At 42.3% G+C, this 23,958-nt stretch overlaps 2 protein-coding genes across 2 annotated transcripts; one reads left to right on the plus strand and one right to left on the minus strand.

Moving 5' to 3' along the window:
* Positions 1 to 598: 598 nt before the first annotated feature.
* pou1f1 (POU class 1 homeobox 1) lies at positions 599 to 11,512 on the plus strand. Its single transcript, XM_076747730.1, has 7 exons — positions 599 to 1,347; positions 3,106 to 3,267; positions 3,761 to 3,859; positions 8,081 to 8,344; positions 8,495 to 8,659; positions 9,708 to 9,768; positions 9,866 to 11,512. The coding sequence occupies exons 1-7, from the start codon at positions 1,212 to 1,214 to the stop codon at positions 10,104 to 10,106; spliced, it is 1,128 nt and encodes a 375-aa protein (XP_076603845.1). The 5' UTR covers positions 599 to 1,211; the 3' UTR covers positions 10,107 to 11,512.
* Positions 11,513 to 12,240: 728 nt separating this feature from the next.
* chmp2ba (charged multivesicular body protein 2Ba) lies at positions 12,241 to 23,572 on the minus strand. Its single transcript, XM_076747435.1, has 6 exons — positions 23,329 to 23,572; positions 20,528 to 20,619; positions 17,092 to 17,286; positions 15,739 to 15,841; positions 15,296 to 15,402; positions 12,241 to 14,013 (listed from the first exon to the last, which is right to left on the minus strand). The coding sequence occupies exons 1-6, from the start codon at positions 23,360 to 23,362 to the stop codon at positions 13,900 to 13,902; spliced, it is 645 nt and encodes a 214-aa protein (XP_076603550.1). The 5' UTR covers positions 23,363 to 23,572; the 3' UTR covers positions 12,241 to 13,899.
* Between the last annotated feature and the right edge of the window lie 386 nt (positions 23,573 to 23,958).

A 23,958-nucleotide genomic window follows, 5' to 3' on the forward strand; every position in this document is an offset into this window, starting at 1 on the left:
AACAATGCTCACCCATTATCTCACTCTGAGATAATGTGACATTTTTTAAATTGTGGGCTAAAGAGGCAGGGCTAAAGCAGCGCTCCTGACCTGCAGGTCAAACTGGGTCTATCCAACAAGAAACATCCAATTTACTCTGAAAAGCTCCTGCAAGGCAATTAAATATCTGTGTTAAAACAAATGTGTTTTTCCAAGTTGTGCTTAGCCTTGGTCAAGGGGTGCACTCAAAAAATAAAACATCGCCTATTACCACATAAAACTACGTCTTGGTTATTTTAATGAGCATTCACTTTGCTTTCCCATTGCAAAGACAACACAACCCTGTAATCAGGGAGAGAGACGGAGAGATAGCGAGAGGGGGAAGAGGAGAGGAGGGGATCGGGTTTCTCAGCCGCCCTGTACCCTAATCCTGGATTTGGAAACGGGATGAAGAGGACGCAGGTAAGAACAAACACAAGTAATAACAGCACTGACATGAGATTGGTCGGTGGGGGTGAGCGGCTTGATAGGAAATAGGGGGGCTCGTAGGTCGGGAGAGGGGTGGTTAGTTGTAGGTGGGTGGGATATAAATACCTGCAGTAGGCAAGGGCGGCAAAATGTTGAGGGCATGACAGACCCCGGCTTACCTGCATCTATAATAGAGAAAAAGAGACGGGGACATGCATTGCAGAGGCCTTAATGAAAGAAAACTCAGCAGCTGAGAAAAACCTTTGAGCAGAAATACGGGTGATAGTGACTTGAACCTGAAGCTCATCACTATTCATCTTGGAGAGTCTTGGCTGAGGGTGCAGATGTGCCGAAATCTGTGAAGAGTTCTGGCTGAAGTGCTGACATCCATTTCTCTTTGAGGGAAAAAAAAAAAAAAAAAGGTAACCGATCACAGTTTTCTACCTGCATATTCCCAAGCGACTTAAGTGAGAACTACGTTTGAGTGTGCTGGGGCGAAGAGGACAAGAAAAGAAGACGATACGAAGGGGTGACAGAAGACAAGACACAGCGGGATAAGGACAAGGCAGAACAAGAGGAGACAACACCAAGTGTGACGAAATACAACAAAGGAGATTTCAAGAAGACAATACAAGAGAAGACGCAGGACAAGGAAAGCAACAAGACCAAAGAAAGCGAGAGAGGACAAAGCAAAGAAAGCAATTAAGGGATCGCTGCAAGCTTGAGTGCACCATTGGAAGCATTTCGAAGGAGGCCAGAGAAGAATGGCATGCCAGGCATTCGGCGCTGACTCTTTCGCCCCTCTTGCAGTAGACTCACCTTTGCCAATCCTCATGCACCACGCCTCAACCAGTGACTGCCTGCCAACCACCTCCCATGTTCACAGCAAAGTTTCTCCAGGTAAGCTGGCCTCGAACGGCCTTCTGTCCAGCAAACATCTTCTGTTTCATTCTCTTCTCGGGTGCTTCACCTTTGCCAAACTTGTTCTGCAAATGCCGCAAAGTAAGAGAAGGATGGAAGTTTGTAGGGCCTGAACGATATGGATCATAACCCACATACGCTGTCATGATGTTAAATCCCAGCTGTGGGATGGCAGTCCACTCACAACCACTTCAATCTCCCACTTCAGCCTTGGGAAGCTATACACAAATAGGCACTGGCAGGGATGCTTGTGCTGGTGGTGATGATGCTATGGATTATACACGAGGTCCCATCAATTGGTGGTGCAAGCGAGTTATGTCTCATGTGAGGCTGCAAGTTGCTCCCATAGACCTCTAATTGACCCAGCCATGCTCGCCCACGTCCTGCTTGTGCCTCCTTATCGCACACAGTTGTGTTCTCAGGCAATGGGGAGGATGAATTGGATTAAAAACTACATTTATTCAAAGCCAATCCAAATTATGTAAATGTATCTAATCAGCTGCCCAGCTGTCTCTACTCAGTGGATAATTGCTTTGAGGATATGTTATCAGTTTGACAAACTCCCCAAGGTCTTTTTCACGATGTAGCATTGTGGAGAAAACTTCCTGGGGCTTCAGTGCCTGATTGTTATAGCTGAGAATAGAGTGGATTACATCATGCAGAACATTAGTCATACAATACATTTATATAGCAGGTCAAACTTATCCTAAAATAAAATGCATTTTTCTACTCAGACTACACTGTATGTGGATTTTTGAGCATGCTGCTTTGCTGCAATACAATATTTACCTGGTCTATATTACGTTTCTAGATAAAAGGACTGTTAATACAAAGGCAAATAAAAGATGTCACCATTGAAAATAAAGGGAAAATGTAGTAAGATTTGTAATAGTGAAAGAAGCGAAAATAGCAATTATGACAGGAGTATTTTTGGTGCATCTTAGCAATACCAGGGCGCATGCATTAGTGTTTGAAGTGAACATCAAGCCGCACACAAAGATGAATACATGAATAATTATGCGATTGGCAGAGGAGATGACCAGAGCAATGTTATGGCAACTGTATTTAGAGACACTTAGCCGAGCAGAGCATCCACAGAAACAGAGGTTTTAAAGAGAAGCCTTGATCTAGCTGGAGATCGATTTTTCTGATAAATGTAACAAGAGGATTTTTATGTTGATTTTCCTGGTTTTACAAGCACATTTTGGCTACTTCATAGCTTCATTCCAGACCTGGACCTGGCTTCAGTTCTCTCCAGTGTCCAGTTTAAAGAATAAATGCGTTCCGCTCAGACTGTAATCACATCTGTTCATATCAGGGTGATTAAATTGATGAAAGCTCAGATATTCATCCTCATCTTTCTCTCCTTTTTTGTCTGATATGATGGAGATTTCTTTGCGAGCAAAGCTGGCCAAGATGATTCACATTATGTTTCTGATTAGAGAAATAAAAGAATATCTTTAATGGACCTACACTGCAAGAAACTGCATGTCAGTGGAGTTTAATGCCAGTGCAGAGGCACCTCCGCATTGTGCATTTCTGTAAGAAGCAATTTGTTCTGAAATTACATTTAAAGATCTTATGGCAACACATAGCAGCTGTTTGAATAACACTTTTCAAAGCTAAACGCTCATGTGAACTGTAGTTAGAGCTGACCTCCACTCCACATCTCTCCAGTGCTTAGCTTGCTGATCTTTTGTTTTCAGGTAAGATTGTAACCTCATTTGTCTCCATCAGTATCATCTGGGCTGTCCCTGGGTCAGTCCTCCAAGCGCTCACACATGCACCTGTCCACCTCGTCCCTCGGCAATGCTCTTGGCAACGCCCCCCCGAGCCTACATTACCCAGTCACCCCCTGTCACTACAGCAACCAGCAGGCCACCTATGGCATGATGGCAGGTGAGTGGCGGTGATGGCATTTGTGCAGGACTGTGCTTTAAGATTTAGGGGCATCTACTGGCAGAAATGTCAGCAGTGATAACGACAGAAAATATGATTTGGATGAAGATAACGAAGAGGACGATGTTTCTTCTAACCAACCTGGCACAAACCAGTTCCGGATGCATTGAAATCAAGTCTCATAATCCACAGTCTGAGCTGGTCTGCCACTAAATTATTCAGTTCCATGTGTTGACATTATGCTGTCGCTATCTGCATCCTGAAGTAATGCCATTGCCAGGTGTGATCACGGAGATGGACACAGAGTTATCATCATTAACCAATCCAATCAAAAATCACAGTCGCTGTGATATTACAATGCAGAACGAATGATGACTATGATGGAGGTTTTGATGATGATTATTGTGCAGACAAAGACATTACAAGGGTAACGGCGACTGTGATTATGATAATAAAGGCCTCTCTCTCTCCCTCCCTCTCCCTCTCTCTGTAGCTCAGGAGATGCTCTCTGCCAGTATTTCTCAGTCTCGTATCCTGCAAACATGTGGTGTAGCTCACCCTAACATGGTGAGCGGTGCAAACCCATTGCAAGGTAATGATCAGATACACACTCTCGCTATCAGTCTATCACACATATACACATGCAGACACACATACACACACACATAAATAATCATACCATCTCCTGGCCTCCAGTTAAACTGATGAAATCGAGCAGACAATTGGTTTACTCCCATTTAATTTAAAATTTGCCAGCAGTTAAAATCAATGTCAGGCCTGATTACTTCTCCTAGCGCCTTGGCTCTTTAGCGCACTTGTTAAACATAACTGTCAAAGACGACTTGCCACTTCCTGGTTATGTGAAAACAGTCAGGAGGAATGGTGTTGGTATTTTCAGATTTTCTATTTTCTCAATGGCACAAAACTTGACAGTCAGCATTTAGCCACAAATAGATTTATCAAGCAATGCAGTTTTAAGTAATTTCTACTTGCACTAATTTTGCAACATTTCATATTAATGCTCGCTATTTATCATATATATTCAGTTTACTGTGAAATATTAAGGTTTAAAGAGAAGCTTTCAGGGGCCCTGAGTCAGCCCGGCACATTTTGCATCGAATCATCACTTCTGGGGACAAATATAATTACTATAATGGACCAGTTTTGATTTTGTCTTTCAAGAGATATTATGCCATGTCAGTAAAATGAACACCACTGTCCCTCCCTCTCTGAAATCACTTTAAAGCGATAATTGTTGCTGTGCTCAATTGAGACTGGCACAATGGTTTTTTTTTTTTTTCTTTTTCAGTCTTTAGCAACTCAGCGATGACACAGAGTATAAGAAACACCCAGGCCTATTCAAGAAGTCGAATCTATCGGACAGGACGCCACTGTACAGGTGTCCTGCATACTAATCCCTCTGAATAATTATAAAATAATGAAAAACCGAGAAAAGCAGAGACAAAAAAGAAAGACAGACTAAGAATGAGGGCATAAAACACCTTTCAAAGCCTGAGATAGATTTAAAAAAAAAATTTAATTTCTGATGTATCTCTTTGTGAAAGAAAGTATAATTCAACTATTCTAATTCTGTATGATATAATTAAGTGGGAGCAAATACAGACCAAAGAGAAAAATGACCTAAAATGTAACCCTGGGTGCACAGAACAATTAACATTTGCAGAGGGAAAAGGAAGCTTCATTTAACAGACAAGACTGTTAAAAAGCAGGACTTTAACCACTCGAGTGTGGACCCCGTGACATCGACCCGCTCCTGTAAATGCTCTCATAAAATTGTGTGGTCTGCAGTGCTGCGCTGAAATACAGATTAAGATTAAAGTTAAACAGCTGGCCATATTTAATACCATCAGGAGGTCATTTGTCACTCTAATGAACTCTGTCAGTCAGCTAGTTTGCAGCATTTGTCTACACGCTTAGTAAGGAAAGATAAATGGATGTATTGGAAGATAATTATGAAGGACAAAAGGATGCAGCTTAGCTTGAAATAGATGAAGTATTAACAATTAAAAAGACTGACAAACCAACTGTGTAAGATCTTTGTTAAGACACACACATCAAGTGTGCATGTGGTGGAACGCATGTGAGAAAATCACAACATGAAACTTGTTCAAAGCGGTCAACAACAGCACTCGGCAGGAGGATCTTTCAGCGGAACGGGCAATAACAGAGTTAATAGCGTTAAAGAGAATTGTCTAATTACGTGAACTGGATGAGATGAGGTCAGGGAAGAAATTGGCCCTTTCATTTTTAAAGCTGCACTAATCTATTTTTTTATAGCAACAATGGATCAACTGAATGAATGAAAGTGCGGTGTGAAAGGTGTTGCTTTATGAGCCCACGGAGAGTTATCAAGTCTGCAGTTCCTCTCAGATATCTGCAGCTTTTCAGCCTCCTTTGCCTTGTCAACCTTGTTTTCAGCCACTGCAGCAAAAACAGGCTGATACTGTTCCCTACCTGCCCAGCACACGGCACACAGCGGAGAATATTGCAGCTAAATAAGCAGATATTTTTCCCAGTAGACGGTGGAGACCAAAACTGCGCTCAGACAGACATTGAATGCCAGTATTTCTTCCCATCTGCTGTATAAATAGGCCAATGTTTGCTAAGACAGTGGCTGCAGCAACTTTATAGTGTGATAGAAAGTAAATCCTGTGGTTTCAGCATGTTTTGGCATGTAAAGAAAATCGACATCTACATCATGAAGTTAGTGCGTTCGTCAGTTTGCCTTGTCCTGGCTCAGCACGAAGCTGCTGGTGCTGCCACACTCTCTGGATGGTGCACATCCAGTATAACAGCCAGAGGGTCTATGTCCATGTACACAAAGGCTTGTTAGGTGCTTTCACAAACCCACGTGTGTTTTGAAAGGGGGTTTGCTGTCCAGTCTGTCTCCACAGTACACAAACAACGGCTGTGTGCACCGCAGCATAGCTTTATGTACACTCCTCAGGGAGCAGCGGTGCAGGCACAAACGAAGCCCTCTCTCTTCCCCCAGCATGGTGAGGAGAACAGGATGCCTCAAGCTGAACAAACATTCCCCAAAAGAACTGCCGATGTTGTCAGGTGTAGAGAGTTTTTCCCCAAATTCCTCCTCACCAGGAACAAACAAAAAAGGTGCTTTTCATAGGGCGCTCACTCTCTCCTCTGATGCTGATGTTAAGGCGATTGCAGGAAGGCAGACACACACTGTGCCTAGATATTACCTGTAAGACTTAGAAAGAGATTCTAAGAGAGTCCAACCTCTCCCTGACACCTTCAGGACAGAAGAAACCCACTGATGCAGACAGTTTCAGTGTAGAATCTGCCATATTGCTCTCTGACTGCTGTATAGATCCAGCTGAACAATTCAGCAGGTCAATGACAGCATCTTTTTCTCTGCTTCACTTCGGTAACCCACCCACTGCCACTGTGTTCCTTCAGGGAGAGTCCAAAATGGCTCAAACCCTGCTGCTGTCAGGCAATATTTAGCTATGAAATATGATGAAGCTTTCATGGAAATGTTGTTACTGTGGGTTCAGTAGAAAAGATACTGTAATGTGTTACACATGCTCAAGTTATATGAGGATTTTATAGGCTCACTCAGACTGGCTGAGTAGATAGATGTAAACATTATAGCCCTGAGCAAAACCAATCATGCCTTTAGCCAACAGAGTCCTGATGAGATGAAACCTGTGTGACAGTTTCTAATATTTAGTTTACCCTCACACCAGCACAATACAGTGTAAGAGCACCACAAAGTACAGCCTCCATGAAGTTGAAACTGAGCATTACAACATTCATGCCGATGGGATTTGTTGCAGCGGTGTCGTGCTAGACTTTTAGCCAGGTGTACATGATAAACTGGCTGTGCACGGCCTCTACATTGCAACCTCCTGTCGAGTATCTCTGACAAATAACACCTGATAGCAAAAATCTGAAATCACTGGATCTGTAAATTCAGGTACAGCAGTTGCAGAACAACTGCACTACAAACCCACTGACACAAGAGGGGAGTGTTGCATTGCTCAGTATAAATTAGGTTTCAGCAATTTTGATACTATCAAAAGCAAGCAATCTTCATGGGATAGTGGATAGAAGCCAACATTTGGCTGCTGCCAGACTTTAAATTAGGTATTGCATACATGGTCTGCTCCTATAGTATGATGAGTGTGCTGTTTTTCCTCCCCTGCAGCTGTGGAGAGTGTTGTTGTGCTGAGAAGAATCATATTCCAAGTCATGACTGGTCAAACACCCATCTGGTACTCTGGCAGTAATATGTCATTAACACTGACAACAGCAGCTACGGGCACCAGCTCCACTGCATCCAACCAGTCAACACTAAGAGCCACCTGTAAGATAAGAATCTTCAATATGAAGGTTGTAGCCTGTGTGTACATAAGTATGGCAAACCTGTGTGAAAAGGTATTCTACAAAGCAGAGATGTTTCAAAGAAGTGACCTCATCTTTGTGTGGCGAGAAAAAGGGTTTTCTCATTTGCAAAGTTAAGAATTGAGGTGAAAGATCTCGATGTTTGACTACCGTGTGCTGGCGAACAGAGCCAAGTGATGAACAGAGAAAAAGATAAAAACACAGGCTCGTAGATTCCAGCACTTTTTATTCCTAGCAGCTCAGCGTGTCTCGTGGGGTCACATCAAGACCTTTTGTGCTGTCAAAAGGAAGGCTGTCGGAATACACATGGGAATAGTGGCCGTGCTGCTTTCAGTACCCCTTGGACAGAGACTCCCTTGTGGCTCTTACCAGCTAATTTTCCTCTCTGCCTTTCCTCTCGGCCCTGCCTCTCTGTCTCCTTCTCTAGGGTCTCTTACTCCTTGCTTGTACAAGTTTCCGGATCATGGTCTAAGTAGTGGTTCCTGTGCATTAAGCCACGGTTTCTCCTCACTGCCCTCGGCCTTCCTCTCAACTGATGAGGCCCCTGGGGGCCCCAGTGTTGTAGAGATGAAAACTGACGCCCAAAGGAAGAGCATGCGGGACCCAGAGGATGCCCCTGCCATGGACTCCCCGCAGATACGAGAGCTGGAGATGTTTGCCAACGACTTCAAAATACGGAGGATCAAACTTGGTGAGTATTATTACTAGATGTTTCATACCACTGTAATTGCAGTCGAATGCCTTTCCACAGACGCTTATGCTGTTTGCACTCACCTTGCTGCTTCTCTGCTTGTGTTCCTTCTATTAAGTATTTCTTTTCTTGTGTCATTTTGACCGCCAGGCTACACGCAGACAAATGTAGGCGAGGCTCTCGCTGCAGTGCACGGGTCAGAGTTCAGCCAGACTACAATCTGCCGCTTTGAAAACCTGCAGCTGAGCTTTAAGAACGCCTGCAAGCTCAAGGCCATCCTGGCTAAATGGCTTGACGAAGCTGAGCTAGCAGGAGGTGAGTCACACACACACATCCACCCCACTCCATCGACCTCCATTTAGAGTATTTATCTAACCTTTACTTGGATATCTCATCTCGCTGAGGTGCGATAACTTGCTCATCCTTTTTGAAATATGCTCAATTGAAAACAGCACAAAGACAGTGTATTTGATGTTTAACCTTCAAAAAAGTTGGAACAGGAGCAACTAAAGACTATGAAAGTTGTGGAATGCTCCAAAAACACCTGTTTGGAGCATTCCACAGGTAAACAGGTTCATTGGTAACAGGTGATAGTATCATGATTGGGTATGAAGGGGCATCCTGGAAAGGCTCAGTCCTTCACAAGCGAGGATGGAGCGAGGTTCACCACTTTGTGAACACATGATTGTTAAAAGGAGATTATTACATGAGCTAAGGAACACTTTGTGAAACCGTTGTCGGTAAACAGTTTGCTTTACACAGCATCCGAACTTTTTGGGAATCAGGGTTGCAAGTTATAAATGTACATTTGATTTAGTGTAATAGGAGCTGCCAGAAATGACTGTTTATAGCCTCGCTTTGCTTGCATGGTCTGGGACTGTGGCTCCCAACCTTTTTGCCATTTGACCCCCTAAAACATTAACCAGTACCTACTCATGAGTTCTCAACACACTCATTTGAAACCACTTTAAAGAGATTCATAATAATAATAATAAAAGATTTAAGGAATGTTGTGTAGCAGAAATGTGTTCTTTCTTCTTTCCTACCCTGTTACTCTTCTGAACCCTCAGATTTATCTTGTGACCCCTTGGAGGGGTCCCAATTCTTTGGCTGAGAGCAATTTAGGAGCTGAAGTATTTGGTTTTTTTAAGATATGAGACACTTCTATTTATTCCAAAGGTCACAGATGAGCAATTAATCAGGATATTTAGCTCCAGCAGGTTAACTTAAGGTACCAGTTGCTCAGTCAGCCGGTGATTCGCATTATTAGTCAGCTGACCTGTTACTTTATTTTGAGGTGATTAAAATTTTATCATCAAAACCACAAGTTAAAGTAACAACATATTCTTTGTCCTTCTTGCAGCCTTGTACAATGATAAAATAGGAATGAATGAGCGGAAGAGGAAACGGAGAACAACTATCAGGTATCAATAGTAAGGAGTAAATATACAATACATGCCAGACAATGTTTAGTTTCACTGAGTTCATCTTCTCTCCTCCTTTGCTTGATTCCCGCTGCAGCCTGGGAGCTAAGGAGGCTCTGGAGCGAAGCTTTATGGAAAAAAGTAAGCCATCCTCCCAGGAAATAGCCCGGATCGCCAAAGGCCTCCACCTGGAAAAGGAGGTGGTCAGAGTCTGGTTCTGCAACAGGCGGCAAAGAGAGAAACGGGTCAAAACCAGCCTCAACCTCAGCTCCTGTCTGACCAAAATCAGCCCAAACTGCATCCCCCAGATGAGTAAACCACAAAGACCAATGGCGTAACTTCATCCGTTCACCTGTAGTCCGATGGAGGCTCCGACTGAAAGTGTGTTTCTTTTAAAATCAAACGTCTGACGGAAAACATTTCATCGTGTAGAGAGAAAGTTTTAGTCAACAGGAAGCAGCAAAACCTAAAACTTCACCCTGCATTAAGCAGCTGCTCATACCCTAACCCTAACCCTAACCCTAACCACAAACATCAATTTGACATTCAGGTGAGAACTGTCATCCTGTGATGGTCAACCTGACAAACACACAGTTTAACTTATTACAACCTGCTTCTATTCTTTCTCTTGACCTTGAATATAAATGAACCTTGCCGGTATTTTAATCTTCCCATATCCCAGAAAATGTTCCAAAAATGTAAATGTCAAAGAGCAGCCCAGCCAGTAGTGTTTCATTCTTGAAGTTGAACGCGTGAAGATAAAAGGTTTTCTTTAAGCGTCAGTGACCTGCTGGCGTGACGCAGCAGCAGCCAGGCCTCGTGTTTAAATGTCCTGAATCTTAGCTGTGCCTCGTTTGTTAATGCCTGTTGAAAGTCTATTAACTCCACAGACCAGAGGTAATTTAATCCATCAGCACCAGAGTGCAGATGAGTCCTCATATGTGCCTTTCTACAAACAATACTGTTCTTAACTAATTTTAAGCGAGAAGGGAAATTTTACTGTTGATTACATATTTAAACTGCAGGATTCTTTGTGTTGTAGTTGTTGTAGTTTGTGTGTTTGTAATTAGTGTCCTCTCATTAATTGCAAAATGTTTTTTTTTTATTATTTAAGTTAATATAACTGTGGTCAAGACATTAATATATTTAAAGTTTCACAGCAGCCTATTTATTTGAAATCTAATCTATTATATTGATCTTCTATGCTGAGTACAACCTCTTTGATTTATGGTTTGCAGTCAGGGATTTGTGAAGCTTTTGACATTTTTGCCAACAAATGGATCTGAGGTCTGCTTGATTTTTCATATTTGCTGATGTTATGCTTTTTGCTGTTGCTGCCTTGACAAAGTGTCATACGAAGAACATCAACCAGTCGCGACTCTGACCTGGTTGGGGTGACTGATGCAGAGCGTCTTCAGTGGAGACACACGCCGGCACACCACACCTTCCCTTTCAGACAAAGTTGAAGGCTTTATATTCAACTTACATCAAAGGAGAGAGGTAGAAATGAGAGTGTCACGCTGACACGGTGCAGAGACTGATCGGCCGTATGAGGAAGTATTGCCGGCAGATGGATATGAGGTGCCTTCATTCAACTTGATTGAAGATATCCAGTAAAAATGCCAAAGATACGGCTGGTTAGTACAAAAATGTGCCCTTGTACTAAGCAGCTCCAGGTACTGGGAGATAAATCAGTTTAACTCATTTCTGCAAATAAAGGAAGACCCGTGTCTCATGAAAACGCACATGTACGTCTCATTTTTGACTAATGTGGTTATATTACCCCATGAATACATGCATCAGGAGAGAGTCTGCTCATGTGTACAGCATGAACTCTTTCACAGGAGTGTTGCTGGGGATTCATAAATAAAACTATAAGACATGTTAATTCTGAAGCAAGCAGTTTCCACTGTGATTCATGTCTAACTGGAGCGCTGTCAGGGGAAATAAATGCAGCAGGGTCATCAACTGCCGACTCGTTTCTGAAGCCGTGTGGAAAGTCAGAGGAACAGTTTGCAGAAACTACAAAGACGCTTCTTTGTGCTGGTGTCACAGATGCCTAAAGGAGTTGTAGAAGTATTACTTCAGTGAAAGTACTAATACCACGCTGTAAAAATACTCTGTTACAAGTAAAACTAATCATTTTCACCTCCAAATTATATTTATATAAAAAAAGAATTGAAGTACAATATTTTTTAAGTAGAAAGTGAACCATCTATTGTGTTTTTGTGTAACTTGAATTTGAGTTAAGCAGGTTTTAATGCAGTTTCATCGCAAACTGATTTTAAGTCTGCAGTCTTGACTTGATGCTTATTGTGTTAGAGCTTGTCAAAAATCTACCTTTCATATACAAACGAATGGAAATCAAAGGCGACATCTCATGTAAAAGAATATGTACAGAATTAATTGAAAAATGGTCTTTAGAAATGTGAAGTATGCGCAATTTGTCATGAAAACAGAAGCTCACCAAACTGTACCTGAAGAAATTTTATTCCTTATAAAAAGCCATAAACCCTTTACAGTCACTTTACAATGACTACAGAGAAAATGAGGAGTTTACATATACACCTTTAAAAAGTGTTTAAATATCCTAACCATGGGGACTGCACTCAAACAATGTCCAAATCCATCCGAACACTGTTTCCGCTCACAATCGCCACAGACTGTTAAAAGGTAGAGGAAAGAAAGATTAACAAAAAGAGGATTAATGGATTATGTATTGAACGTGTCAGATCCATGCAATGAAAACATTTTGAAGTTGTTTTGGCAATGGGAATCAATAGATTGCCAGAGAGACAGAGAGAAAGACAAAGACTTAATATGACGTCTCTGTCAGTCTCGTGAAGCTGGCTGACAAGAAGAAAATCACTGTATAGAAGACTCGGCTTCAGCTCCGGAGAAGAGGAAACAACTCTTGGATCACAGTGTTATTTTAGCAAACATCACTTCCATCATTTCGCTGTTGTAGTGTGTGTTTGTGCATGTGCGTGTGTGTGTGTGTGTGTGTTTGTGTGTTTGTGAATGAGGCAGCTTAAAATAATTGACAGTAACTGCACAGCAGCTGAAAGAGAAGAGGGACTGCAGGACCAGTGCCATCCTACAATCACTGTGTAAATTCCACGTCCAATATACGAAACACAATCAGATAGCAAACATCAACCAAGAATCCAAAAAAAAAAAAACCCTCATCTGATTACTCAGTAGTATCAAACAATCGATTCAGAACTCTTTGATATGCCAGTCTTTCATTAGTCCTAATTTGTCTTTGATTCAGTTTTCCCATCATCTGTACAGCATCACATCCTCAGTGGTGCTAATTAAATGCCATCTCATGCATTATTCTGAAGGAAAGTGAAGGCCTCACTCTAGCCCCAAGGCATCAGTGTCAGTTCTACGTCTCCCATACATATCCTCGCCTGAGATGCATCATCTCCAGTGTCTACGGCCGCGTACCAAAGGATTATACAAACATGATGATCAATTAGCTAGTTGATGTGATAGTTTCCTCCCTTGCGTTTGTATGGTGAAGTAACCGTGGCCCATCCCTCACACCCCTGGGATATTCTACCCACTCCATGAAAAACATCTACACTGAGTAGAGGATAGATTAACAAGTGGCAACAGTGACTGACAGCCGCGTCGTACTCGTTAAAACTTGAGAAATCCGTCTTCAGTCGCATAGAAGAGGATAAATTATTTGACTAAAGTTTTACCAAGACATGAGGTGGGAAAAGCCACTTCAGAGGTCACATCTACTGTAGCCCTTATTAAGACAGAGATGGGAGGTAAACAGCAGTGTAGGTGGTTCAGAACTGTTTCGGTCATGCTTCTATTAATGGTCCACCTTCAGGGTCACAATAAATATTTTTGCATAAATAGATCAGATGTTCTGCCGTATAACCTTCAGAAGCACAGGTGAATATGTGTGTGTTAATATAATCTGCCTGCATGCCTTCAGATGTCTTAGTGTGTGCATGTGTGTGTGTGTGCGTGCGTGTGTGTGTGTGTGTGTGTGCACCCTTTGTTACACCTGTAGCATTTGAACAAAACCAGAGTGTCTCAGAGAGTCTGTATCAATCAGCATTAACGTCATACAGGATTCTGGTGTGAACACGAATACGAAGACGACGTTTAGTCCACTCCCAGAGCCCGGAGCTGTCTCTCGATCTCGTCGTCGGAAATGGTGGCTTGTTTGGCGGAGGCGGCGCCCGGGAGACCCTTTCCTGCAGCTGGAGCTCTCACCATCTGGAAACACACACGGGCAGAAAAATGCCATTAGCCGACGCACTCGGTTCGCACTTAACACACGAGTGCAATCACAAAGCTTAGTGCTCATTGTAAGAGCGGCTGCCGTGTGCTGCCTACTGCCACCGCGTAAAAGGCAAGTTCAAATGCACTCACAATTAATATAAAATGGTATTATTGATTATACTGGAACTCTATTAACTCCACGTAGCAATTCATAGTGCATGAATACTTTGTGATGTCCCCTTAAATCACAGCTTTAGTAGAAGTGGGCGTCAGCTCCACGAGTATAAGTGTTTACAGCATCAATCGTCCTTCATTTGCAGGAAAAAAACAAGGCGAAGTTGTAAGAAATTACTATTCAACTTTCTTTAATCTCTCCTTTGAAGGTGTGGCTTTCCAGGTTTGCTGTTTAATAGACAAATACTTTCTGGGCTGTAACATTTTTAGGGCTGTTTATCTGGTTTTATACGACGTTAAAACAATCTGGCTCTCACCACCGAAAGGCATAATTAAATTATGGGGATATAGTTCAAACTATTATTAAATTACATTTGTAGAGGCTGAAAAAAAGGACCCTTTTCCTGCATTTAATATTTCCCATTATACATTGAACAATAACTGCACTGAATATGACAATAACACATATGGCGGCTTATTGACTCTTTTCTTCCAAACTACCATAGTTTATGAGTCCTCCAACTTCCTTTCAGCTTAAGGGTCGATTGAGAGAGCTTTTATTGTTTTGCTTTTCCAAGAAAGTGCACGATACGAGAGCATTCAGAGAATCATCTGCTCGGCTTTTTATTGTGATTGAGCAGGAAATAATTACCCCCTCCCTGAATTCAAAAACTATTTTGCAGGTTTTTATTTAACTTGCCTGTTTGTTCTCTCCAGCTGTGGGCTTGTTTATAGGACAATACGTGGGTTTGTGCACTGTGTTATGAGGGGTAATAACTCATGAAGCCCCCCAGGGGGAGCCAGACACACAGCAGATGGGCACCCTGGTAGCTCCACAGGCTCCAGTACATGGAGTGAGGAGAGCTGACGGCTAGCCCCACCATGTGGCAGCTGGAATACATTTTAACAGTCCAGTAAAGGCCATGTGGGACGCTTATTGTTCAGTTCCTATTGCTTGGGGATGTGCACTCCATTAAGAATAGTTAGATGTGTAAAATGCGCGATAAAACAAAACTGATTCGTGATTAAAGTTACTCTTTCTGGATAACGCAATGTAAGGTCAGTGGTAGATTCTCTGTCTCTCTCAGACTGAATTTCTTACCTTTCCAGAGATCTCAATGCCGATCTCATCCAGGACCTGGTTGACAATGCCCTGAGATTCCTCTTCATCCCCTGAGTCTTCAAAGATGTCATCCAAAGTGTCGTTGACTGGACAGAGAGTAAGACGGGGAGCGGGGAGATAAGGACAGACGAGTCAATTGAATAGCAGTCAGACACATTGATTTTCAGTCACAGGTTGGACTTTAGAGCGAGATAGCTGAACATTTTGATTCCAAACTAGCCAATGTATGTATGTGTGGCTACTTGTGGGTTGGCGCTTACACTTGCAGTCTGTGTTACCATGGTACATTCGTATTATCTAATCAAAACATAGACTGCAACACACGTCACTCCTTGCACATATATCCTGACAATCTGGTTTTGGTAAGCCTGTAAATACCAGAGGCCTTTGTGCATGCGCATGTGTGCATCACATGTCCTTACTCATGTCCTCAGTCATCCCCATCTTCATGTTCTCCTTCTGGAAGTCCTGCATGGTCTTCAGGGTCTTCTGTGGATCCATCTTTTTATTGACGGCTTGCATAGTCTGTTCAGATTATTAAGAGAAAGTTAAAGGGAATTATGTTTCAAGTTGGTGCCAAGGAGAAGAAACACACTGTCAGAGCTGCTCTTGAGCGACAAAACAAAATGGTTGTAAATGGATGTAGCAAACAAACAAGACCTTCAGGCTGGAATTTCCTGAGTTAGCTCTTACATTGCCCTCTTTTTCACCATACGAGGGCAGTAAAATATGTGCAAAATGCCAAATTAAGCTGAAATATTAAGTTGGATTCACAACAACGCTGCACTATTTATTGAATAAACTGAATTGAAACTCGTGTATAAACAAACTTTTGAACATCTCACATGAAACAATTAACACAGTGGCACAGTGAAACAGCCGCACACACCCACCTCATCACACTCCATTAATCTGAAGCCTAATTATATTTGACCTGTCTGTGTTTGCTAAGTCTGACTCTGTACAGTACATCGCTCCTGGCCAATTACTACCTCTCACACTTCATTAACGACGACGCTGCCGCAAGACTTGGCTTTAAACATGAACAGATCCCACATTAATACTTTAATTACAACACTAAAATATTGATATGAGTAAACACCGGAACTAGTTCATATGCAAAACAGAAACACGTCAAACTTTTCACAGCGAGTCGAATGTGGTGGATATCCAGTGTCTAAATTGAGGGAACGCTAATACCTCAACTGTCCACTTTTAATATGCTGTGTGTGTGTTTGCTAGAAAGTACGCTGTGTCCGTCTTTAAAGCATGCGCAGTTTTCTCCAACAAAAATGATGACGACGTAGAAACAATAAACCGTGAGGAATAAAACCATGTGTTGCTTTTCACAATAGATTGTCTTAAGATGTATACATGTTAAAGGGATAGTCTGGATCACTTGAAGTGGGGTTGTATGAGGTATAGGGCTGCAACTAACAATCATTCTCATTATCTATTAAACTGCCCATTATTTTCACGATCAATCGATTAATTGTTTGGTCTATTAAATGTTAAAGATTGACTAAGAAAATGCCATTTACATTCATAAATGACAAAAAAGCAGCAAATCCTGACATCTAAGAAGCTGAAACCAGCAAATATCCAACATTTTTGCTTGGAAAATGACTGAAACGCTTAATCAGGTTATATAGTTGGCGATTAATTGATGTCGTTGTGGCTCTACCGTGCTGTCACCCTTTGTGCCTTCAAACTGGAGTAAACCTGCCAACTCAGCATGAAACATTTTAAAAGCTGATCCAGGGACAGGACCTTACCTTGGCTGTGCTGGACATGGCGCCGGCCATCTTCATTTGGGAGTTCATGACCTTCGTCTGCGTAGACATGGAGGTGACTTTCGAGCTGACGGCGTACGTGCGGTTCTTCTGCTTCCTCAGCTGGACCAGCTGCTTGGCCAGAATTGTACACGCCTCCTTGTTACCACTCTTAGCCATTTTCTTGATTTCTGCCTCCTGGAGGGTTGAAGAGGAGAATATCGGACATGAGGACACCAACAAGACTCGTCTGATGTGTCTGAATGTTATCATATTTAACAGTAACAGTAAGTAACTTTTAGTGAAATGTCAGTATGCAAATACTACAAATTAGTGCAAGTACGCACAAAAATAAATGGAAATTGTAAGAATGGAGTCCTTTGTCCATATTACAGAACTGTATTGTGTGACAGGAAAGAAAGCAGAAGGAGCAGCCACTAATGGCTCCAAACGCTAAATCAGCTCTACTGTAGATATCTGGAACAAATCCATTGAGGCGACTGAGAGCCTAAGTGTGTCCTGGTTTCAAGAAGTCATCAACAGTAACAACAAGCATTTAATTTGACGTACTGTTCCATATAAATTAAGACAAACAGAGCGTTTAGGGCTGCACATATTGCAGATTAGCGGGAGAAGAGCAGCTACCGTGCAGAACGGACACATTTCTTTCCAAAGTAATCAGTGAACGCCTCCAATTTTCTATCTGTTTCAGCAATATGGCATGCTTATCCATGTCAAAAGTCACACTGCACACAACATGCGCCGATTTCTTGGTGAATCATGATGGAATAATGAGCTGTCTTGTCAACTGCAAGGAGCTCAATGGCAGACCAGAGGACCAGTGTCTGTGCCATGGAGGGATCTGAATGGGTAATCCACACTGATGCCATTGTTCAATGAACATTTTAGATGTCCGTCACTCGTTTCTGCCATCTTAAATGACATTTCATGACTCTGAAGAATCTGTATGGCTGTTGTAGGGTACACTGTGTTATCATTACTATGCAAATAACTGCGCTTCCTCTTACTGCACAACACACACAACCAAGTACTTGTGCCTGCACAGGCACCCTATGTATTGATAAACAAACAGAAATGTATCCACAAAGCTCCCAAGAGACCGGTGTGTTTGCAAATATAGACATAGTAAATAAAGTCATCTGGATCAGGCCTCGCACACTGGCAAGCAAATACATGCTTTTGGCTTTGGTAAACATCAAAAAACACACGGATGCCCACAGGGATGCTGTGTGTGGGCATGAGTGTGTGTGAGCATCCCGAGAGACGCGAGCGGAGCTGCAGGTTACAGTAAACTAGCCAGGCCTCTCAGCGCTGCTGCTTACAACAGCCCCAGCATGTCTGCTTTATTTCTTGTGTGCGAGCTAAAAGCATCTTCAGGAAACAACAATCAATAATTAATGTTTGATGAAGCAACAGACATTCCCCACTCAGCTCAGTGTCTCTCTGTTTATCTCTCACACACACACATACACACACACACACAACGGTGCATTAGGGTCAGTCTGTACTTGCTTGTCTTATGAGGACATGGTGTATTTAGGATTGCTGAAGTTTAACACCTTTTCCATACATTTTAAGACCTCATCGGCTCTTCGAGCTCTAACTGGTTTCATCAACAGCATTTTAACTTACACTTAGCATACATTAATATTAAACAGCACGAACAAACAGTCTTAGTTTCTGATAACTCCTTGAACTGCTGTATCATAGGTAATAAAGATAGGAAGGATGGGAACGCCCATCATCACGATGAAGGCTGCTATTTCATCATCTACAGCTGACCTCCGAGGCTACACCACACACCACACAGAGCGGTACGCCTCACGGTTATTTCTGGAGACTGGCCTGGTTCAAACTCCTGGTCTGAAAATGTGCACTTCCTCGGTAGCTCGGCAGCTTAACACCCAGGCATAAAGAGACCTTCATGTCATCAGGCAGCAGTCGGTCAGTGGGACAGCGAGCATGTTCGTTCAGATGATGTCAAAGTCTAAATGAAGTACACAGAATCCCACAGCACACCCCTCCACTGAAAACAAGCTAAAAAATCTAATACCTCAGAAAAGGGCGTTTTAAATACTTTTTAAGGGCCTTAATTGTGAATAAATTGATTTATCAACTTAAATACTTTTTAAGACCACGCAGACGCCCTGGAGCATGAAACACTCAGAGTAATGCCACAGGGAAAGAAAATGTAGAGCTGTGTGAGAAAAAAATAAATAAAGGCAGACAGTAACAATAATAATGTCAGCCGTGCTGTCATCTGAGAAACCATGAATGCTTTAACAGGGCAAAGACACAGCGCAGAGCAGTGGGACCGCTGCTGATGCGGAGCTTATAATGTCTTATTTACTGTCCTGTCAGACAAGGAGGGGGGGGGTGAAGGGGTGTGATGGATAGATAGTGCTCTCTGTGATGCTGTAAAAGCTCTGCCTCGTAGGAACTGGAAATCTCTGTGTATACACAAGGGACAGCGAACAACAGATGAACAATGTGTTGCAACAGCAGCTTCCATCCACAGACTTTAAGAAATAAATAAATGAAATCAGGCTGTGGTTTCAGTGTGTTTTGGTGTCAGAGAGCCAAAGTTTATACAATTTAATATGTTTTCTCTTTGGGCTAAAAAAGACAATAAAATAGATACATTTGTTCAGCAACGTCACCAGATTTGACAAAAAACATTATTGTGTAAAGACACAGCATAGGCATTAAATGGCGGTAAGGTATTTTAACTCTCTTACGGTCCTATGGTTACTTATTTTTGCAAACTTGTCAAAGACTTATGGACTAAAAGGCATGGGGGGGGTCAACAGACAGTCATGATTATCCTAAACTGCAAATATGGGTCATTTCCATTTCTTAGCGAGAGTACCTTTTATTCAGAACGCAAAACAAAGCTTTAAAAAAAATAAAAAAACTAGACTAATTAGCGGAAAGCATTAATGAGGAATATAAAACCAGGCTCCCCAGGGAAGTAATTATGTCCTGTATGATATTTACTTAATACTACAGAGGGGAGAGGACATAGCCGTCTTCTTTCATCTTTCAGAGAGGGGAAATGTTATGTGTGTCTGTGAGTGTGTGTGTGTGTGAGAGAGAGAGAGAGAGAGAGAGAGAGAGAGGAAGAGAGAGAGAGAGAGACTGGTCCCACTTGCCTGAAGCAAAGCCACCACACCAGATCATTCTTGTCTATTCATTTAGACCAATTAGCCAATAAGGCTCAATAGCAGGAAGTGGTTGTAATATCTCTAGCTCTGTGTGTGTGTGTGTGTGTGTGTTGGGAGAGCAGGGGGGTCTTAATAAAGCATTGATGCAATATGTAGAAATCTATGGGAAATGTCTTGCGTAGACATACTTCAGTTCCCCAGACTGTGTGTGTGTGTGTGTGTGTATGTGTGTGTGTGTGCGTGTGTGGTCCCACCATTTGTTTCTCTTGTTTCTCCAGCGCTGCTCTGTCTCTTGCGATCTGTCTCTGAGTGCTCCGCAGCTCTTTAGACTGTTCCTTGATGATGTCTTTGGAAAGAGACGGACAGAAAAAAAAGGACCAGTTCATACTCTGTCAAAGCTACAACACCTGAACATTTCTAACACCCAAGAGGCTTTTTCCAGATACTAAAATGGCAAAATCCAAATGCACTCTCACTGAAATTCAACAGGAGATTCAAACTACAGCACTTTGTCAAAATTCTCCCCTGTGGTCGTGACAGTAAGATATCTCCAGCGTTGAAATTTGGCATCACTCATGACTCGAGTGCCAACATAATCAGGAGCTGACAGCTGAACAGAAAGCGTGTGGAGTTTCATTTTTCATCTTCTGAGTGGACCACCTTCTACTATTTTCCTTTTACTCTGGGTGCAGTAGTAGAAAAAAGAAATCTCTAAATTGAGTACGTTTTCAATTTGGACATCACTGTGTCTCTTGTGCATCGCCGTCTGAAAAGGGGCAGGGTCAAAGTCAGCTGGCTTCGGAAGAAATCTGAAGCATCTATTCAGCGGCTTAACGGCGAGCATGTGCAAGTTCGCGCCCACATGGAGGAGAAATACCACAGAGGAATAAGCAGCACATTGAGAATGCACGCTGATACTGCCAGCTGTGGACGTGCTTATTGGACAGCTCACACCAATACTGAGTCAGCTCTCACAAAGTGGCATCATGTGAGATAATGTGTGACCCTGAAGTCACACGCCCAGCCATGACATCTGCGTGAGGGGCAATCCAAATAACGGCACACACACACACACACACACACACACACACACACACACACACACACACACTTCAGGACCTTATAACACTCTACTGTTCTGGCTATGGAGAAAAAAAAAGTTTTGAGATTTGACTGCTTAATAAAGTAAAATCAGATTTATGAGGTGTTTTGGAGTAGTCAGTGTGTGCAGCAAAATACACACACAATATCTTTTTACACATTTTAAATCTAAATTGAATCTTCACACACTCTATAAAGTCAGGAGTCTGGATAAATAAAGTGACCGTGCCAAGTCAAGTCTGCAGATAAACTCCCAGAAAAAAACCTTTTACAGGGGAAATAACGGAAAAAACCTCAGCAAGTGCAACAGAGGAGAGACCTCTCCTCCAGGACCAGGATGGAGAAATGAGTACAGAAATACACAATAATTAAGTTTAGACATTATATTGGTAAAATTATTCATAAGCTGATATGTGATATAATTGGAAATATCACTTTTTTGCCAAAAAATGCCTATTCTTTCTGAAAAGTTGGTCAAGACACGTCAGCGCGTTGGACCACTTGTGCGAAAGACACGTATACGCATAAGGTGACGTGCCGCCAACGTCTCAAAGTGGGAGGGATATCGTCCTACAAATACGTGGGATCTAACCCCCCTCCCCTCCACTCGCCAAATACCCAGAAACCACTTCAACCAGCCGACCCAGGGCTAGCAACCGAAAACGCCGTGTCCAGAGAGAGGAGAGGAAGCCAGAACATGTCATGGAGACAGCGGCGAAATGTCACGGCTGAGAGGACCTGGCAGTGGTTTGGTGCAGAGTGAAGGTAACACAGCACAGTGAGTACAGTATGCAGATGATCGTTATGGCTGAAACTGGAATGACAACGATGGGAGAAGGTGATAGGCGGTGCTGTGAAAAGATTTGCCTTTACCAACCGAGCCTATTTTTAAACCTGCAGATAATACACTTTGATATTCTTATTGAATTCTCCACTCAAATACGGTCCACAGGAGGTAAGTTTGGTGTGCCGTCCCTCTGGAAATGCAGCAATATGAGTCAGTATAATCTGTATTTTCACACAGAATAATTGATTCATTACATTTGATAAAAAAGAGGCAGGTTTTTTCTTTTTCTTTTTTTTTTTGACCTTGTGAGGCTGATTACCTCGCCTGGAGAAAAATACTGAAACATTTAGATTGAAAGGCTTTCAGGAATTTTGACATCACTGTATATTACTGACTAAAATTACCATATCCAGCTGTAAAGACAGCATGACACAATGGCATACTTTAACAGCTTTTCCTTTACTTTATAGAATCTTATCACACTGTTTTGGATAAAGCTGCAGGTTTTTTTTTCTCACTGTTACTTCAGAGTCTATGTGTCAAACACAGTAAAGTGTTATTTCATGTATTTCCGAGGAAGAAAACGTGAGAGATGGAAACGACGCAGAGCAGCCGCTGAATTAATCTAAGGTAATAAAAAATCAATGATAGACTATGAAAGTTCCAACAAATATTACATCTGCTGGTATCTATTTGACATGACAAACTCAACGTTAACATATAAATGTAGTGTTAATTTGGAATTATGCTTCCGGTTTCTAATTCGGACATTGTAAAACAATTACTCAACCTTAGCTCTAGTTTAGCAACGCAGTCACCTTCTTCCTGTATGGACGTAAAGTTAACAGACAGCTAACGACACAGTTTAATCTGTTAGTAGGAACTACCCTAAACGACACCACTAACACCACATAGTGCTGCTTATAGGGCTACACTGTAATCCGGCCATGTATGTTACAAGTATAGCATGTTCACCGACGCTAATACATCGAGTTTGGCAGCACTTCAACTCAGGTTTTAGGCTTCAGTCGGCAATGTGACCGGTGACTCAACTAGACCAAAACTGGTTAAACGAGTGGGAGCAGCTAATTAAAGACGGGAACAACACAACAGTCTGTACACTGGCTAAAAACAAGTTAGCTAGCTGTTCACACAGAGCAAACTTACCATCGGTAGTCTTCTTCTTGAAAAGGGAACTCATTGTCGCTGCTTTGTGTCAACTTAAATACCAAATACAAATCCTTTACTGCTTCTAATGTGTGGTTCTTGTTGTCGATACCGCCGTTTGGCCGTCACACCGGGGCGGTAGGTCAGTTTAGCAGCCTCGGTTTCCTGGTTGACTTTCTGTTGTTGGAGTTCCTCCCTCAGCTGACTGACTCCGCGGCTCCGCGTGACGTCACGGCGGGACTCTTACGCTGCCTTCAGTGTGCCTCGTAAAATATTCGTTCAACGGCTGAAAAGTGTGCCTCACTCTTCCAAAAATGTCTATGCCAGACAACGACAGCCCCACTGTTATTACCATTGTACTGGCATCCTGAAAAGTAGCCACCGCTCCAATAATAAAAAAAAAAAAACTTGTTTAAACTTATACATTAAAACATGGTTTCTTCATATCCATTGAACATTTGAACAAATAGTAGACTGGCAATAATCCATGTAGTAAGTGAATGCAACATAGGGGCAGGGTAACCGATTAAAATGTTAAGTGGTAACAAAGACCTTTCTTATTATTGCGAAATGATCGGACTAAGCAAGCAGATTAAGTCATACTGCCATGTGCGGTCGCCTGTCATTTAC

The sequence above is a fragment of the Chaetodon auriga genome, chromosome 13 (genome assembly GCF_051107435.1).
Source record: "Chaetodon auriga isolate fChaAug3 chromosome 13, fChaAug3.hap1, whole genome shotgun sequence".
NCBI lineage: Eukaryota > Metazoa > Chordata > Actinopteri > Chaetodontiformes > Chaetodontidae > Chaetodon > Chaetodon auriga.

Excerpts from the sequence above, each read along its gene's own strand:
- chmp2ba (XM_076747435.1), bottom strand. The coding sequence starts at position 23,362 with ATGAGTTCCCTTTTCAAGAAGAAGACTACCGATG. Across the intron at positions 15,842-17,091 it reads CCATGTCCAGCACAGCCAAG|ACTATGCAAGCCGTCAATAA; the intron begins GTAAGGTCCTGT and ends TAATCTGAACAG. Across the intron at positions 14,014-15,295 it reads GCATTGAGATCTCTGGAAAG|ATGGTGAGAGCTCCAGCTGC; the intron begins GTAAGAAATTCA and ends GTGTGTTTCCAG.
- pou1f1 (XM_076747730.1), top strand. The coding sequence starts at position 1,212 with ATGGCATGCCAGGCATTCGGCGCTGACTCTTTCGCCCCTCTTGCAGTA. Across the intron at positions 1,348-3,105 it reads TCACAGCAAAGTTTCTCCAG|TATCATCTGGGCTGTCCCTG; the intron begins GTAAGCTGGCCT and ends TGTCTCCATCAG. Across the intron at positions 8,345-8,494 it reads AATACGGAGGATCAAACTTG|GCTACACGCAGACAAATGTA; the intron begins GTGAGTATTATT and ends TTTGACCGCCAG.